This window comes from Micrasema longulum, unplaced genomic scaffold (genome assembly GCF_059751315.1).
Source record: "Micrasema longulum isolate JH-2025_06_02 unplaced genomic scaffold, ASM5975131v1 h1tg000224l, whole genome shotgun sequence".
Lineage (NCBI taxonomy): Eukaryota > Metazoa > Arthropoda > Insecta > Trichoptera > Brachycentridae > Micrasema > Micrasema longulum.
The window spans coordinates 1382603-1400096 of record NW_028277429.1 but is presented as its reverse complement, the minus strand read 5'-3'; the positions used below and the strand labels follow the sequence as shown (position 1 = coordinate 1400096).

The 17494-nt window shown below is 34.1% G+C and overlaps 2 protein-coding genes across 2 annotated transcripts; one reads left to right on the top strand and one right to left on the bottom strand.

Annotated features, from left to right (window-relative positions):
* Positions 1–7616: 7616 nt before the first annotated feature.
* Positions 7617–9920, bottom strand: LOC148283553 (ubiquitin carboxyl-terminal hydrolase MINDY-3 homolog). The gene has a single exon (XM_088243680.1). The coding sequence runs from the start codon at positions 9512–9514 to the stop codon at positions 8183–8185; it is 1332 nt and encodes a 443-aa protein (XP_088099806.1). The 5' UTR covers positions 9515–9920; the 3' UTR covers positions 7617–8182.
* Positions 9921–11723: 1803 nt separating this feature from the next.
* On the top strand, positions 11724–16453 carry LOC148283552 (uncharacterized). Its single transcript, XM_088243689.1, has 3 exons — positions 11724–11972; positions 13657–13753; positions 15045–16453. The coding sequence occupies exons 1-3, from the start codon at positions 11853–11855 to the stop codon at positions 15257–15259; spliced, it is 432 nt and encodes a 143-aa protein (XP_088099815.1). The 5' UTR covers positions 11724–11852; the 3' UTR covers positions 15260–16453.
* The last annotated feature ends 1041 nt before the right edge of the window (positions 16454–17494 follow it).

Sequence of the window (17494 nt, the reverse complement as noted above, 5' to 3'; positions counted from 1 at the left end):
TACCATGTGGCAGTCGGCAGCGGGCACATTACTTGTCATTTTTGTAGTGTGTAATGCTAGGAAGCATGTTGAGTTTAATTTCAGCCTGTCATCTTTGTTTGTTATTTGAGTGTTTGTGTATTTCAATTGCCTCTTTTATTATTCATGCACTGTAATTTCTAGGTTTATGCAAAATCTTGGGCTCGAAGGTGAAAAGATGTCCTGTGTCTTTAAAGAATCCCGCTTTTGCAAATTTTTCAGGGTGCCCTAGTTTACACGCTCTTTAATGTGCACCCTGTTTGTCTAATGTACACTTTATCACATCCTTGGCAGCTCAGTTCTTGTCTTTCGGATTTAATAAGCAGTCCTTTATTTTTCCCCCAGTTCCAAATGATGTTAAAATATTTTGTTTCTTGAGCACTTTGGCTTTCCTATCAATAACATTTCAGACAAATTTTTCTACAAAACATACAGTTTACCCTGAGGATGGCTCCTGCAATGGTAGCTGATATACTTGCACAGGATCACCCAAAAGATATATTTATTACAGTAACCATGAAAACCATGCACCAACTTACAAAACGTAGATTGAAAAACAATGCATTTTACTTCTACTTGCCCCGAGATCCATTTTTTTATCATCAAACCCTTATCCGAACCTAGGTTGCTATTCTAAACACTTTCGCGGCCATAGAGAACGCTTTTATATCACACATTTACATACTAAATACTTATTTATTTATATATACACCCAATGGGCATTTTTAAGGACATATTTATACTATATGCAAATATAAGTTATTACATATTTATACATAAAAAAATATTATAAAGGAAAGTAAAAATACGTAATGGTATATAGTATATGGGTATGCGTTATAAAAGCATTCTTTATATCTGAGAGAGCATCAGGTGGTGTATAGAGTGTATATTCCGTCGCACAAGTTGTGTGGAGTGGGTACCCGCTCTCCCGCCCTGTGGATCCTAAATCATGGTTCCTATGTTGCCAAGGTTACGTATGCAGCCCAGGTATGGGGGCAAATATATAATTTGAATGTGGTGATGGTTAGACTAGCACTCCTCAGTGGACAGGATTTCACTGCTGACAACAGGGACGTATCGGACTGTGGTGTCTGAGCTTAGAGTATATATATACTTTAAGTGCCCGAGACCCTTTCTGTGCTCGCGAGAGTTCTCTCGATAGATTTTGAGATTAGAGGCAATCGTAAAATGTTCCGCGAGAGGAGAGAATATGGAATACTCCGATATCAAGTCGCGCACTTCCAAGACAAGATTTAGCAAACTATGTGAGGTGTAACTCTTTATCTTCCATCAGACACAGGATGTATACAAGTTTTTGGTGTTTGACTGAATCAAATTTATTTAGGTTTTTACGCAAGGGCACTTTTTTTTTAATTCCTCTTTTCAGGGCCTTTAGTTTTAAACCCTGGTAGCATTTATTGATGGCTCAGTAGGGTTGACATTACCTCACGGGAGATTCTCATTTCATTGGGAATTCATAGCGCTTAAAACTTATTATAAATCTAATATTTACCATCAATGCTTTGAGCATGTTTGTTAACATGCTGGATTTCCTCTTTAGGGGAGTTATTTAGATTACAAACATTTGGACATACTAACAACATTGTTGATTAAACTAACTTGTAAAAGAAGTATAAAATTGTAAAAGCGTTTCCGAATAGATGAAATAATTCAGTCACCCACACTTTCCACACAGGTTTCAACTGTATCCCCATGTATATTTCCTATGTAATAATGCTTCATGTCACACGTCCACCTCTCTTGCATTAAAAAATAAAATAGTTTGGTCAGTCTCAGGGTCTTATGCATAATATTTTTTGTTTCATGGAGATTGTCGAGCGCAGCATTAAAATATTGTTTTTTTATCTTCTGTAAATCTTAACCTATAAGAACAGGGATTACATAAAAATAGTTATAACATTTTTGGAAAATTTATTGAATAGTTTTTTTGTATATATTATTATTAAATATTGTTTGGTGATTTTCAATCGGTATCTTTATCAGAATGCATAAATATTTGTCTGACAATGACGAAGTTTAGGGCTTTTATTTGAAAAATACATGTAACTAAACCAAAACGATATTTTATTATTTTGACACTGCTGTAATTTTCACCTCTTTTATTTTTATTTGTAACGTCACCATTATATGTGGAATGATAACGGGTAGTTATGACTGACAAACTCAATGAAGTATAATTAAATAGACATGTTACAAGTCAAGAAAATGGTATTTCAATTCGTGGGTGATCGCCTCCTAAAAACAAAAATTTTGAATTCTTTTGTTCTATGCAATAGCTAAAGGGCTTCTTTTTTGGCAGGAGCGAATTATTATTCTAAGGTTACAATGCAATTTATGGAATAAGCGGATTACTTATATTTTGAAGCAAATTTTTCTTCCAACTAGTGTCGCATCTATGGTAACACAAAAATAATATGAACTAAAGAAATATGTATATATATCTCTTACGTAAATGATTGCATGTGTATTATGATTTTCTATTTCATTTTTTTTTCAATGTTGAGGGAATGCAAAATTTGCTATATTTTATTTTATTTTATTTTTTATTTTATTTTATTTAGAAAACATACAGTCATACAAAATCAGTATTAAAAACAACAATTTTTTAACATAAAAAGACCAATTAAGTTTTCATAAATTAAAAAGATATAAACATTAAATGTGACAAAAAATAAAAAATAAATAAGAATTTTAAGTGAAAAAAAGATAATTGTTGACATCTTAGATGTAGCTAGTATAGAAGTAACGGGTCTATTAAATTTATAAACGTCAATGGTTATGACGGTAAAATTTTCTCAATTTTAAAGCACATAAATAATAACAGTGGTAAATAAAGTCACGAGTTTCATAAAAATATGAACTAAGGGTAATATGTACATCTCTTTTTTTCACTGATGTTGGCATGTGTATCGTGATTTGAGTAGTGTAATATCAAAGACAGACATCTGTCATGTAGATGATTTTGAACTAGCTCAACTTTTTTGTAGCGAGGTAGTTTGTTGGTAAACGTTTCACTTTTGCGTAAAATAATTATTTTACATGTGAAATTAAGCTATTAAAATGCTAGTTATAAAAACATATATCAGCATCACACAAGGGGATAGCCTAAGCCCATTTCTCTTTAATAATAATAATAATGTTTGGAAAATTTACATAGCGCCATTATTGTGAAAATCACCTCAAGGGCGCTGTACAATAAATAAATATCCCAGCACGTCTTGCAGCTACAGAGCGCATGGACGGTTGGGATTCTATTTCCTCATCTCCAATTATGATATATAGGAGCTAGATAACAGCACGTCTTGCAGCTACAGAGCGTATGGACAATAAGAAATCTAGAAAAATGTATAATGGTAGCATCATTGCAGAGGTTGCACATCTCAGGCTGCGGTACACTCTCGGTAAGAAAGCGGCGGGAATTATCTGTTATGCTGACGACGCTACGATCATAGCTGAAAACAAAAATGACTTACAGAGAATGCCCATAAATTTTGACGAATTCTGCTCAAAGTATATCATGATGATCTCCGTATCAAAAACAAAGTGTATGACATTTTCCAAAGACCCACCCGGTAACCCAGTTCAGATATCTTGGCAGTGAACTGCTTAGCTCTCATGACCTCCCCGGAGAAGACCTCGGGTAGGTGAAACTGCAGCTATGGCGGGTTGCTGAAAGATATCACATTGAGGAATAAAGATATGAGAACAAACAGCAAAGTACGCATTTATAAGACCTGTATGCGAGCTATCCTCACATATGGCATTGAAGCGAAGGCGGATTTTTGTCAAGACCGATAAAATGAGAACTCTGGGTGCTATTGCTGGAAAGACATTATGTGTTCGCGTAATAAACACAAAAACCGAGAGGTCTGTGAGGTTCAAGATGTGGTATGACGGGGGCGACAGCGTTAACGATATTGGTACCAACATATTTAGAGAATTAATTCCATAAATAGCTTTGCATGGAATACCAGATGGACAGAGACCACCAGGGAAACCCTCAAAACATTGGAGTTTTGGAACATAAGAGGATAATCCTGTAATAACACTCTTGAGTCTACAAAAAGTTAAAGAAAATCAAGAAATTAAGCTGATTTGGTGTTTTTATTTCACATCTGCCACGACAGATTATTAGTCCCGCGAACCAAATGCCAGGCTTCTATTGGTGATTGACAGATGTCTGATTTTGAAACCAATTCAATGTGTAGATGTCTGATTTTGAAATCAACATTGATTTACATAATACCATTTGAAAGAGTGAGTGAAAATCTACAAAAATCAATTGAAGAGTGATTGTTCAAAGAGTGCTACCTAAGTCAAAATTTATGAATTTCAAAGCAAGAATGTAATTGTAATCGCAATTAGAGGTGTATAACCAGCAAGAAAATTTGTTCACTAACTAAATCTGACACTATAAGGCTTTAAAACTTCACATATTGAATTCCCCTTAAAAATCCTTGTTAGTAAGAATGAAGAGTGTATTTAAGTAATCTGATTGCATGACTCGAGTCTTAAATCACTTTGACATGACATACAAAAAATCCACTAAATCTGATAAAAACTGACAAAACACAATCAAGGGTTTTTTTTCTAAACGATATTTTTTGACTTAGGCCACTATGAGAAATCACTATTCAATTATAAAGTAAATTTTGACTTTAAAAGCAAAATTTGTCATTTATGACAGACGTCCGTCTTGGTTACTACACTACTCAATTTACATATATTTATTTCAAATTGTTGATGGCAATGCTATATGTGCCAAATATGACACACAATTAGTGAAATAATATTAATTCTATGAAATAACATGTCTATTTATCATTCGTCTGTCATAATCAATATGCTTTGTAACTAAAAAAAAAATTTCCGTACATTTTAGAACAGTTTTGCCATATAATTAAATGTTCATATTTTTATTGACCCAGAAAGCATTCAAATATACGATTTCTGGTATTACTAAATTTCCTCACTGTCGACCAATATTACATATTATTATTCAAATAATTTAGTGTATTTTCACAAATGGGGTTTTGAAAATGATAATAAATGTTTTATTCTAGAAACAGTAAAAGATTTATATATATATATTTATATTGAAAACATCATCTATTTATTAACCACAAGTCATAAAATATAAAATGGAGAAAGGGAGGTGATTTTCCTATCAATAGAGTACTTTAAACTAAAAAATATATAAAGTATCTATATAATAGTTATTATAACTATGTGAAAATAGCTTACTGTATGCCCGTTTTGACTAAAATTAGATGTGAATATTTTTGAAAACTTTACATAATTTGTTTTTACTAAACATATTTTACAATAACATTTTTTTCAAAAAAAGTTTTCACATTTAGTCGAAGCTAAAATGTGTGACAGATGTTTTAGAACTTTATTGCTTTTTTCTATTTATGTGTATGCACTATAAGGCAAAAAAATTGGTAAATAAAGTTAAGAATTATTTCGGAAACAGTTGACAAAATGGCGCATCAATATTTTAAAAACATTTGGAAAAATAGTGTTGCCATTCTAATAAATACATCCTAAGGCTTATGAGTTATTAGAAAAAAGTACCTACCCAAATATAGTAAATGACTCTGGACTAATAATCATTGTCTTTGTTACTCTACAATGTATATTAAGTGTTTTTTAGTTGAATTGAGAAAATATAATATGTACCTGTTAGTGAAATTTGTGCATACTTAAAAAAATATTTATAAAAAAACTTATAAGTATTGTAGCACTAATAAAACAATATATTAAAAACATTTTTTAAAGGGAAATTACCAGGTATTGATTGATTTAATCAACATTATTTTCTCATTAAATAAATTATGGTTTATCTACTATCTAAATTATTGTTATCAGCATTAAAAACAGGGAAAAAATATGTAAATAATCTTAATTTGGGACATGCCAGGAAGCGAAAACACTATAGTAACTAAGCTTTCCAGTACTCTAATATAAATATTTTACAAATAGATGCTTCTTGGAATGGGCCCTAGAAATCAGAATAATAAAAAATCAACTAACTTGTTACATATAATTATATATACATATTATAAAATATGTTATGAACAGTTACTCTGGTGCATTCATTTTTGTTGATTCTGCTTATTGGGTCACTAGTCACCATGTAATCATGGTGGCTGAGTATTTACATAATAATGATTCTGGAAAACAGAAATTTAATACAAAATAGTCTCTGTAATCTGAACTTCCAGGAATCCGAATCATAGCATAGGGTAAAAGGTCGTGGGAATGAAAGAACTAAAGCCTCCTCCAAAAGCTTTATTATTACTCGATAAAGCTCCTGGCTATCCAGATTGCTCCGATTTGATAAGTGATGATGGACAAATTAAAGTTGTGTTTCTTCCTCCAAACTATACTCCACTCACGCAGCCCATGATCCAAAATGTTATTCAGGCGGTGAAAATTTCATATCGCAAGAAACTCCTTTTGAAAATTGTTAGTGAAAAAGATAGGATCATATTATCTATCCTCAAGAAAATCAATTTATATTATGTAGTGCGTGACTTGGCAGAATGTTAGATGAAAGGGACTCTTAATCTAATTAAGAAATTCTGTCAGAAAGCTCGGCTAACACAGGGTTCATGGAGGAAATGGATGTGGATTCCAACTCCGAGTATGAAAATGAAGATTATTTATCACTGATGCATCATTTACAAACAATAAATTTTATAAACGATCCAGAAATTCAAGCATGGGCTACTAAGGGTATGGAGAAAAGATCAAAGATTAAATTGTTGAGAATGCACTGAAAAAGAATGAGAGCATTACAGTAGAAGAATTAACACCTAACACGGTCAAACATAATGATGCTATTTTAGCTTTTTACACTTGTTTGGAGAGGGCAGCCGGAAACAATGTGGAACCCCACCAGATTATAGTTTTGTAGCTATTGCTTGATAATCAAGTTCATGCGGAAGGTGCTCGTCAGAAAACAATTCCGGATTTTTTTATATACAATATTCCTACTATGCCTGTATATATATATATATCCTGTGTATATATCCCTGCATATCAATGAACAATATGCAAAAAGTATGTTTTATTATTTGAAGATTCCAGTTATACGAAAATTGTATGCTTTATTTAAATAATGTATATTTGGCACCATAAGCCCAATTTTTTTAACGCCATTTTTGTGGATAACACCTAAAGGGAACTCTCCAGTTGCTAAACACAGCAATAGTAGATCATATTAGAACCTGCAAATATTCTCCTTCAGCTATCCTCCTAACCAACTCAGACCCATGTGCCAGTAGTGTTTCTTTTAATTGTATATATTTACCCATTTTATTTAAGTTCAGTGAAAGATAATAACTGTTATTGCATAAATTAAAAAAGAGGCATCTCACAGAAGACACGCGGCTATATTTGTGTCATAAGGAGGCGCGACTACCAGAATGTGACTTAATGTGACCCAATTCAGCAGAATATACTATATATTTTTTTTAATCATGCACAGATAAAGTGGCCTTTGACAAATTGAGAAAACATGTCCATAGACACTAGCAATAAGTAGAAATGGAACAAAAAAACTTAAATGAAAGTCTGCACAACGCAGGTCAAAATATTTAGTCAAAAATGAATATTTTTTTGATTTGTTCACAACTTCACAAATTCAATTATATATAAATTACAAAAATTTTCAGCCAAAATGTATGCAATCACCGTGGGAAAAATCATAAATATAAAAAGAAATATAATTTTTGGTCCAATGTAGAATGTAAATAATTTTTCTTTGGAATTTTGAAACAGTGGAATTACTATGTAGACCTCACGGAGAAAAATAAAATAACCCATGTTCGTACGAAATTCTTACTGTCCATATTTTGTTTGAATCGTTACGTCGGACGCACTAACGCTGGTTGGAAGTTGGAGTATTACGAAGGCAAAAGTGGATATATTTCCAACGCGAAGTCGCACGCACAGTAACGGAGTAAGGTTAAATACGAAATAAACAACTGGGGAAAAGCATACTAGAACCATCTTACATATAATACACTTCGGAGATTCTCAAGGGGACCGATAATACTCGAATTATACGCTGCCAAAGGTTCTCGTACCCAAATAATAATCGTACACAATGTTCAGCAAGTTTGTCAGTTTGTCAGTTGAGGGAGGGAGGCTTGGCTCCCTGCCAGCTCACGTCCAGCCCGGGCCACTTCGTCTGCAGACACGCCAGCATGGGGTCCTCCGGGGCGGCACGTAGCTCGTCCAGCCGCACGGCGCTTCCCGCGCGATACGCCACGGCACCCCCCGCATTGGAGCGCGCGAGCCCGTTGTAGTGGAACAGCGCGAAGCTGTCGGGCGTGCAGCGCTGCTGGCCGGAGAAGAACTCCTCCATGAAGGCGTTCAGCAAGATTATGCCCAGGTTCTCAGAGTCCAACTTCTTCCTCATGATGTCCACGTACTCGGGATCGCTCACCAGGTCCACGGCGCGCAGCAGGTCCTGCAGCAGCGCGCTCTGCACGAAGTTGTTCCCGTCCGGGTCGAACGAGCGGAATATTCTCCGCGCTGACTCCGCCGCCGTCTCCGGCGACACGAGCTTCTTCTCGAAGCTGAACAGCACGGTCAGGTGCGTCTCCGAACCCATCACCCACACGGGGTGGCGCGGGTTCTTGTAGAAGGAGCCCACCGTGCAGTACTGCATGTGCTCCATGACCGTGATAAAGCCGACGTCGGGCTGGCGGTCAATGCCGGGCAGCCGCAGCCCGGCCACGCGCTGCTCGTGGTCCCACACGTGGCCCACGGCGCGCCCCGTCAACATGAGGTTGATGAGCCCCTGCGAGCCGTAGCCGTAGGTGGCGTGGATGAGCGGGTCCGACAGGTCGCCGAGCTCGCGCTTCACGTTGTCCACGCCCTTGGACAGGATGGCGGAGTACAGCAGCAGCAGTACGCCATACTGCTCGCTCAGCACGCGGAAGTTGGAGCTGTAGAAGCGCTGCACGTCGTGCGCGCCGCCCGGGAAGTCCTCCACGTGCAGGCGCTCGTGGAAGCAGTCCGCGGCGGCGGCGGCGGGCTCCGCCGAGCAGCCCTCGGCGCGCGGCCGGAGCAGCGCCAGCCGCGGCCGCGCGCCGCACTGCGCCAGCACGTTGCAGATGGCGCGCACGAGCAGCGAGTCGCACTTCTCGGGCGTGAGGTCCTGGAAGCCGTGGCCGGGCGTCTCGGCCAGCAGGATCTTGAGCAGGAAGGCCTGCACGGGCGCGATGGCGGCGCACGGGCCGCCCTCGTCCTGCACGAGCGCGCTGGGCTCGGCGCGGCTGAAGCGGAAGCCCTGCGACCAGCGCCGGAACACGTCCTCCTTGATGGTGTCCCCCCACAGCAGGCGCCGCGCGCCCGCGATGTCGGGCTCCCGGCCGCCGTCCGTCTCGCCCATGGCCGTCCCCGCGGGACTGCTGTCACTGCTGGTTCGGCCTTGTGGAGGACTTATCATAGGCATATCTCCGCGACTGCCTGACTTATCTGCGAGTGTCCTTCAACATTAGTCAAAACCATCGAAAACACTTTCGAACATATACAATTCGAGCGATATCCGCGATAATGCGGAGACAGACTTATGAATGCGCGATAACGTAATTGACTCGCCTATATAAAGATAGAAGAATGAATATAATGGAAACCCAACCTTTCATTTATTGGAAAACAATGTATAGCGTATTGTTCGGACGCGACAGCGGCCTTTTTGGCCGAACGACGAAAAGGAAATAAGTACATCTATAGCAACAAAATTATGAAGTTTTTTCTTCTCAATTGCTTAAATTTTCAACTTGCGATACAAAAATACACTCACAAAAACGTCACTGAGCACGGAAAAGGAGGCGCCATTCTTATTTACCCCCTCTTCACCAAATAGTTGTGCTGCCATATGAGATATTATCGGTTGCCAGGTACTTGCGCAATCATTACAACACGATCTAATTATTTTTCAATGCTGAAGGACAATTGGTGTATTGGCATTATTTGTAATATTGAGTTATTTTTCTCGATGCATACCTAGCTATTTTATCAGTAAATTCAAAACTACAAACATGAACAAGTTTCTTTTTCTTAAAAGTGTTTTAATTTAAACAAACATTTAAATTTTATTCCTTTTTTTTTTTATTGTTTTGCACCGACTGCTAAGTTGGTAAAATATTTATTTTTACGTTAAATTATTCTCAACTTTACTTTGTTTTATTTAAATTTAGAGCATTAGATTTTCACATGTTAATTGTTATCTTTTATTTGTCATCTTAGATACGTAATGTATCTTTTTTACTATTTTGTTTGTCAATACCATATATTTATAAAGAATCTCGTTTTTTTATTTATTTACCGCAATAAAATTTAAAAGTATTATATTCCATGGGTTAGCCAGTTAAATTTTGTATTAAGTGTTACAATTTAAGTGACATTGAATAGTACAAAAACGATAATTTACAAAATATTCAGAAATGAAAAATTTTAAGAAACAAATGAAATTCAAAATGAAAAGAAACAAAAATTATATATTGGGGACAAAAAATCGAAAATACTTTACGTAGTAAGATTTTTGTTCAGTGAAATTCTTCGTGAAAAATAATACTATGAGTATAATAGTTGTAGAATTCGTAGAATTAAAAAGTCTTTTTTAACAATATCAACAACCAAAGATGTTATTTTTTAGTATCTAACAATGTTTAAATCACATCTGAAGAAACTTCTCATTTATGTTCTTTAATCTTTACTCATTTTCTCTTTATTCCTTTGCTCCAATGAGTAATAGTATAGATTTCAGTTATTTAATATCCAAATACAGTTATTTATAATTTTGTACATTTCAAGCTTTTTATTTTATTTTATTTGATTTTATTTGATTTTATTTGATTTCATTTCATTTCATTTCATTTCATTTCATTTCATTTCATTTCATTTCATTTCATTTCATTTCATTTTATTTTATTTTATTTTATTTTATTTTATTTTATTTTTATTTTATTTGGGCTTTTTACAGCTATTACATTAACAAAATAAGTAGAAAAATATTAACAATACTTAGGCCAATTTAAAAAATCCACTGTAAATCTAATGACACTTAATATATAAGAAAAGAGTTAACGTAATTTAATATGTGTGACGTTTGTATTCATGTGTATGTTAATGTGTGTATGCGTAAATGAGTGAGGGAGAGGGTGCGTGTGTGTGGGTGCGTAAGTATAAAAAAAAAATTGTTGAAAACTTGTAAATATATGTTTAGAAACTATCTATCTAATCTATTGAATATGTTTAGAAACTTGAATGAAATAAATAAAACTCTTATTTTATTTGTCCGTCGGAAGAAATTACCTTTTGCCAATAAGCCTGCCAACGTACAATTTACATTATTTACAGAAAGTTATATAAAAAAAATGACGTGTTTAGAATTTTACATAAATAATTGATATTTTAATAAATAATAGCAAATATTTGTAAATAACGTTAAGTCGTCGCCAGGTAAGAATGCCTATGTTAACATATATTTTATACTGTGGTCACTATGTAAGCGTAAGCATTCTTACATGGCGGGCAATTTACCCATATTTTTGTTGGTTCATATTACAGTCCTCATCATGCCCCAAAAAGAAAAAGAAAATTTGTTTTATTATGGTAACATCATCTATCTTCTTGTTAATGTCTATGGTTACACCGTTGTTTGTCTGTGGTTGTTTATTTCAAAATCAAGCTGTCTAAATGTCAGGTAAAACCGATAAAACTCGATAAAACGTTCAAAGCAGAGTAAATCGTTGTGCAGTAGTGTTTAAATTGAATAGAAAATAAAAATGAATTTAGATTTTCCCACTTTGACGCCAAAAATAGTTGATTCCAAGTGGTTTACCGCGGACACTCCGTGTGACGAAGAAGTAGAAGTTGCAGCGATTGAACATAAATTTCAATTATGGGTAATGATAATATATAATATAATTGTTTCTTCTTTTCAGTTTGAACGTCTAGATTTTTTGAAGTATTTCATATATAGAGCCATTAAATTATTGTTGTAGGCGAGATTTTTCTAAGTATTTTTACTTATTAGGAAATTACTACTACTATCATCATGCCATTTCTCCGTAGGGGTAGACAGAGATAATGAATTGTAACATACGTCTATCCTGACATATATTCTTAGCTTATTCCGCATTCATACATCTTGTCATACGTGCCCTTCAGTCGTGTCTGCTTTTGACATAACTAGATTAAAGATTTTGGTTTATCTGATCATGCCACGTCTTCCTTGATTGTCCTTGTTCTACGTTACCGTTCGTTCTCTCCATATCTATATATAAATATATATATATGCATACAGCGATGCTTCAAGTGTAATGGTTTCAACCACAAAGCTCGTGATTGCAAAAATACCCTATCACGTCCTAGATGTGCTGCGGCTCATGATATCAAATTGTAGTGATGGAGCAGATAAGTTGCAGTGTATTTATTTATTTACTTATAAACAGTTTTTTACACATGTTTTGAGACATAAGTCCCAACTCCATGGTACCCTTGCTTTTTTCAAAAAGTTTTTTAAAAAAGTTCAAAATTCAACAAAAATTCTAGCTGATCTGTTGATTAATTTTAGAGCTGAGTTTTGTAAAAATTTTTTTTTTTTAAATGTTGCTTTTACAAGAAAGGCCCCAACTGGTAATACCATACCTAATGATTAATTCTGCTAATGATTGATAAATAAGTCTTAATGTTTTTATTAGAACAAAATATTTTATTCTAAACATGCTGCCTATAACTGTCCTTAATCTTTTTCATAATTTAGTAATATATTTATCCGATCAAAAAAATATCAATAGCAATGCCCAAATACACATACCGTCTGACTAACTTGCAAAACTCCAATCTCTAAAAATAAAAATTTTACAGGAGTAATTTAATATTTTTTATTTTGGAGATTGGAGTTTTGCAAGTTAGTCAGACGATATTTATTGACTACACCAATTTTTTCACAGTTACATAATATGACAATACCATTATGAAGACAGTTGAAACTATCTTTGTGAAATAGTTTTTTCAAATATTTTAAATATGTCTACCATAATATCATATATTATAATAAGTGTAAATTTTAATACTAATTGGTTAATACCATTTTTTTTTCAAAATATTTACAAATTGCTTTTATTTTGAACATTTATCTTATTTACTTTCTAAACATCAAAAAAAAAAGTATTTTTCTCTTTTTTATTCCATTGTAACATGATTTTTTGAGTTTTAAATGTCTTAAAAAAATGAAATGTTGTTTTTTTAAAGTTATTAATATATATATATATATATATATATTTGCACAACAACAGGCCAGGGGGCCTAATTACAGATGTGAATTATATCACAGAACACCCAGGCTTGAGAAAAATCACATTTAATTTTTGGTGTTCTCACCGGGAATCGAACCCGAAACCTTCCGTGTGTGAGTCAAGCGTCTTGACCACTACACCACGGAGGCCACCAATATGCTTGTATTACCTGTATTTGTAAAATTGATCAAATAAAATGAATTGATTCACTTTTACACCACCTCTCCATCGGGTAGGCAAAGAGGATCTCCCTTTCTCTATATTAACAAATCTTCTTATTGCCTTTTAGCTTACGTCTATTGGGGAAAGGTACCTAAATATGAATCCTCTTGGAAAGATAGCTCCCGAACCCATGGAAGAGGAAGCAGACACAGATGAAGAAGAGGGTCTGTCTTTAATTTCACTTATACGATACAAGTAACCCCGTTGAGTATGAGAGATATGTTCCTGGAAAAATAATACTCATCTATGTATATACAAATAGAAAAACATTAGTCTGTGAAAAGGCACTTTATTTTAGCGCAAGTCTCTTGGAAAAAGTTGATCTAGTAGATTGGCAGTAATGCTCATTGATTATAAATAAAATAAAATAAATTATGGAGAGAAAGGACCCTTTCAAGTACTTTTACAGCCATTTGTTTTGGACTGGAACTGATTCTACGTCCATTTCTTGGCAAATACTTGCATTATTTTCTCACGCTATTTCTTCCATTCATAAATTGGATTGAGGATGGTCTTTTTGAGCATTCTGACGGTTTTTTTATAATCGTGCTATAGCAAATTCGTAATTCGTTGGGAGCATACTCAACGGAGTTTACCTGTATGGAGTATCATTTGTTTTTATCATTGGGTGACTCTATTAGGTTATTGCTTCAAGGTAAAACCATTTTCTTATTCCCAGCAGAGAAGGGTCCGATTAGATTCAGTAGTATTAAAAATTCTCGATTTTGTAAAAAAAATATTTTATGCGCGTCATTTCATTTAAAATAATCCATTTAACCTGTCTTTTTATTGATTCAAAACATATTTTGATGGCAAAATAATATTGAAAACCCTCCGAGTAATATTTTGCTAGAGAAGCCCTTTATGCCTTTAACTCTATTGCATAGAACAAAAGCGTTATTAATTTTTGGTTTGGTTTTTAGTTTAACAACAAACATGTAATGGACGGTTTCGGTTTACGCTTGCGATTCTCAAAGAAACATAAATGTAATTTATCCATCATCAATCGTCGAATAGTTGCGATTGGGATGGCCAGAAGCGTTATCGAATAAGGCTTTTGGAGGCACCTCTAGTTCTTTCATTCCTTCGCCCTTCACCCAATGCTAGGGTTCAGATTACTGAGACTATAACTACAATTATCTTGATTAATGAGTGCCAGACGTTATCACATAAAAACTTACTTAAACATGTCCAGCCAAGTTAATTGCTTTGACGAAGAAATGCGGCAGATGCCAGCGCCCTTTTTTATTTGTTATTATAACATCTCCTTTATTTTTTTTCCTGATAACAATCCTGATATTTGGCAATCGGGATGACTGGAGTTTGGATAAACGGAGTTCTACAGTATTATGGTGTAATTTTTTTTTACAATGTAGTTATTTTACTTGTGAACTCTCTCGCTTGTTTCTAAGACAAGTAATTTTAAAAATCGCATATATGCGTGACATTTTGCAGGTAATGACGACTCAGAAGATACCGAAGACACTCATGACGATGAAGACGATGAGGAGATATTTACTCCAGGAACTGAAGGTGCTTCAGGCATGTTTGTGGCCACCCGACACAACAATATAGACGCAGAAGGAGCAACGCCACACAGCGGAGGAAATAATAACAACGATGTTGTCATGAATAATAGTAACGCTAATAATGAACGACCTAACTTGTGAATACTGACCCTTTTGTGAGAGGATTATTTAAATTGTAATTAATTCTTAAACCCCGCTGGCCCAAAAAAACATGCGCAGTGGTAGTGGGTCAGATTGTACCCAGTTTTAAAAGTCATTTTTAAGAATTTTTTTGTGGGGTCTTCAGTATTTTTTAATTTATAACGTATAATTATAGACACGTTACTAGCGCGAAGAAAATGGCATTTCAATTCGTGGGTGCTTCCGCGCCTTTATTCTCATCATGATCAAGCACGATGTTATGCAGAAATATGTCATCGTGTGTGGTGAAAAAATGCTTTTATTACTCTGCAGTTGAAAAACTAAACAGATATATAGTTTCATTTATAAATACAATCCAATTCATGAAATAAATTTATGATAAGCTATATTTTCGATCGCAATTTTCAAAATTTTAACAGCTGCCCGCTAGTTTGTTTTCTGTGGTAATAAGTTACACAGAAATAATAATGAACCAAGTAAATATGTATATATCTTTCTTGTATTCATGATTTCATGTGCATTCGTGAGTAGCTATCTCATTTTTCAAATTATTGAGGGCAACACAATATTTGCCATATCTAAGATGTAGCTTTTATAGGAATAATGGATCTATTTTTTTTATTTTATTCAGAAAACATAGTCATACATAATAAGAATTATATAAATATAATCTAATCTAATCCCCTGATCTACTGAAATTGATTTCATTCTATGTACCACCTAGATTAAGCAGAACGTCTACAATATTTTATTGTCAAAATTCTCGAACGGTAGCTCAATATAACTCACCTTTTGTTAGATTACAGAATACCGGGAATGAATATGCATCACATTTTGATATATTTAGTTTATCTCTGCCTAACTTAAAAAATAAAGTGACCAACATATTTTTATCAAAAAGAGCAAATCATCTTCAGAAGATTGGGTTGGAATAGTTGTAATTTGATTGATTAATTTATTTTGTTATTGTATAATTTCTTTAAAATATATATGTATTTCAAGTAATTAATAATGTGTGCAGTACAAGTATATTAATATTTCATACTCGATTTTTTAAAAATATTTTTATTTTTAAGCACTCTTTATACCACATATATGTAAATGGCAGAAATGCCGTATATAAATAAATAAATAAATTATGTAAAAGATGTAAACATTAAATGTGACAAAAAATAAATAAATAAAAACTTATAATCATTTTCTTTCCGTACCTAATGGTGCATAGGGCACTGGATTGGCACACCAATCGCAGCATATCTCGATCAATTTAGTTACTTGAAGGTAAAGTGATCAGTCTTATGCTTCAAGTATCAATCCAGGGACTATGAAACATTCTAGTGTGAAAACACCCTCTTATATAAAATTTCATATCAATCATGTCGGGAATCGAACCTGAGACCTCTTGCATGGCAGGCAAATGCCCTAATCATTACACCACGAGGCCGGCTATATAAAAACTTAAGGGAGAAAATAATAATCGCTAACATTTGCGTTTTCCATGGAGGTTATTATTGGTAATAAATAAAAAATATCAAATGCACACATTGAGCCATCCATGCACGTATATATATGAACGCATATATAAAATGCGTTCAATCAAAATCATTACATGCAGTACATATACATATTATAAACAACTCGACATGTACATACCGCGACTATCCCAAATAATCGACTCCATGAAGAAATTTTCTGTATAAATGCAATATGCAGTTGAAAATGTCCACATCAATACCAAGTCTATTATAATTTTAACAGGTACGTCAACATAATAAATGAATTTGAGGTAAAATTGTTTTTACAATTTGGTATATAAAAAAGGGAATTTAATCTGGTATAGTGAAGAGGACAACGGAAACCAATATTTTGTAAAAGGTACGTCAAATCAACCATACTATTTAGAATTTTGATAGTAAAAATCAAATCACATGTATGACACCTTTTTTGTGATGATTCTATATTAAATTTAATCAATATTATTATGCGTTCTTGTTTTTGTAGTAATGTTTTTGTTTGATTTAAAAAAATGTTTTTGTACTTTTTTTTTAACATTTTTAAAAATAACTCATTCAAATCTGATATGGTAATTTTAATTTATATCTTAATTTTAAGGTTTTTTTTGAAAAACGACTGAATGGAAGGAAAATGGCATATCGGAAAATATTTTCACATGATCTATAATTTTATATACCACTGGGTCTAATCAGACTCATTTTAGGTAGTTATAAATTACAA

Excerpts from the sequence above, each read along its gene's own strand:
- LOC148283553 (XM_088243680.1), bottom strand. The coding sequence starts at position 9,514 with ATGCCTATGATAAGTCCTCCACAAGGCCGAACCAGCAGTGACAGCAGT.
- LOC148283552 (XM_088243689.1), top strand. The coding sequence starts at position 11,853 with ATGAATTTAGATTTTCCCACTTTGACGCCAAAAATAGTTGATTCCAAG. Across the intron at positions 11,973-13,656 it reads AACATAAATTTCAATTATGG|CTTACGTCTATTGGGGAAAG; the intron begins GTAATGATAATA and ends ATTGCCTTTTAG. Across the intron at positions 13,754-15,044 it reads AGACACAGATGAAGAAGAGG|GTAATGACGACTCAGAAGAT; the intron begins GTCTGTCTTTAA and ends GACATTTTGCAG.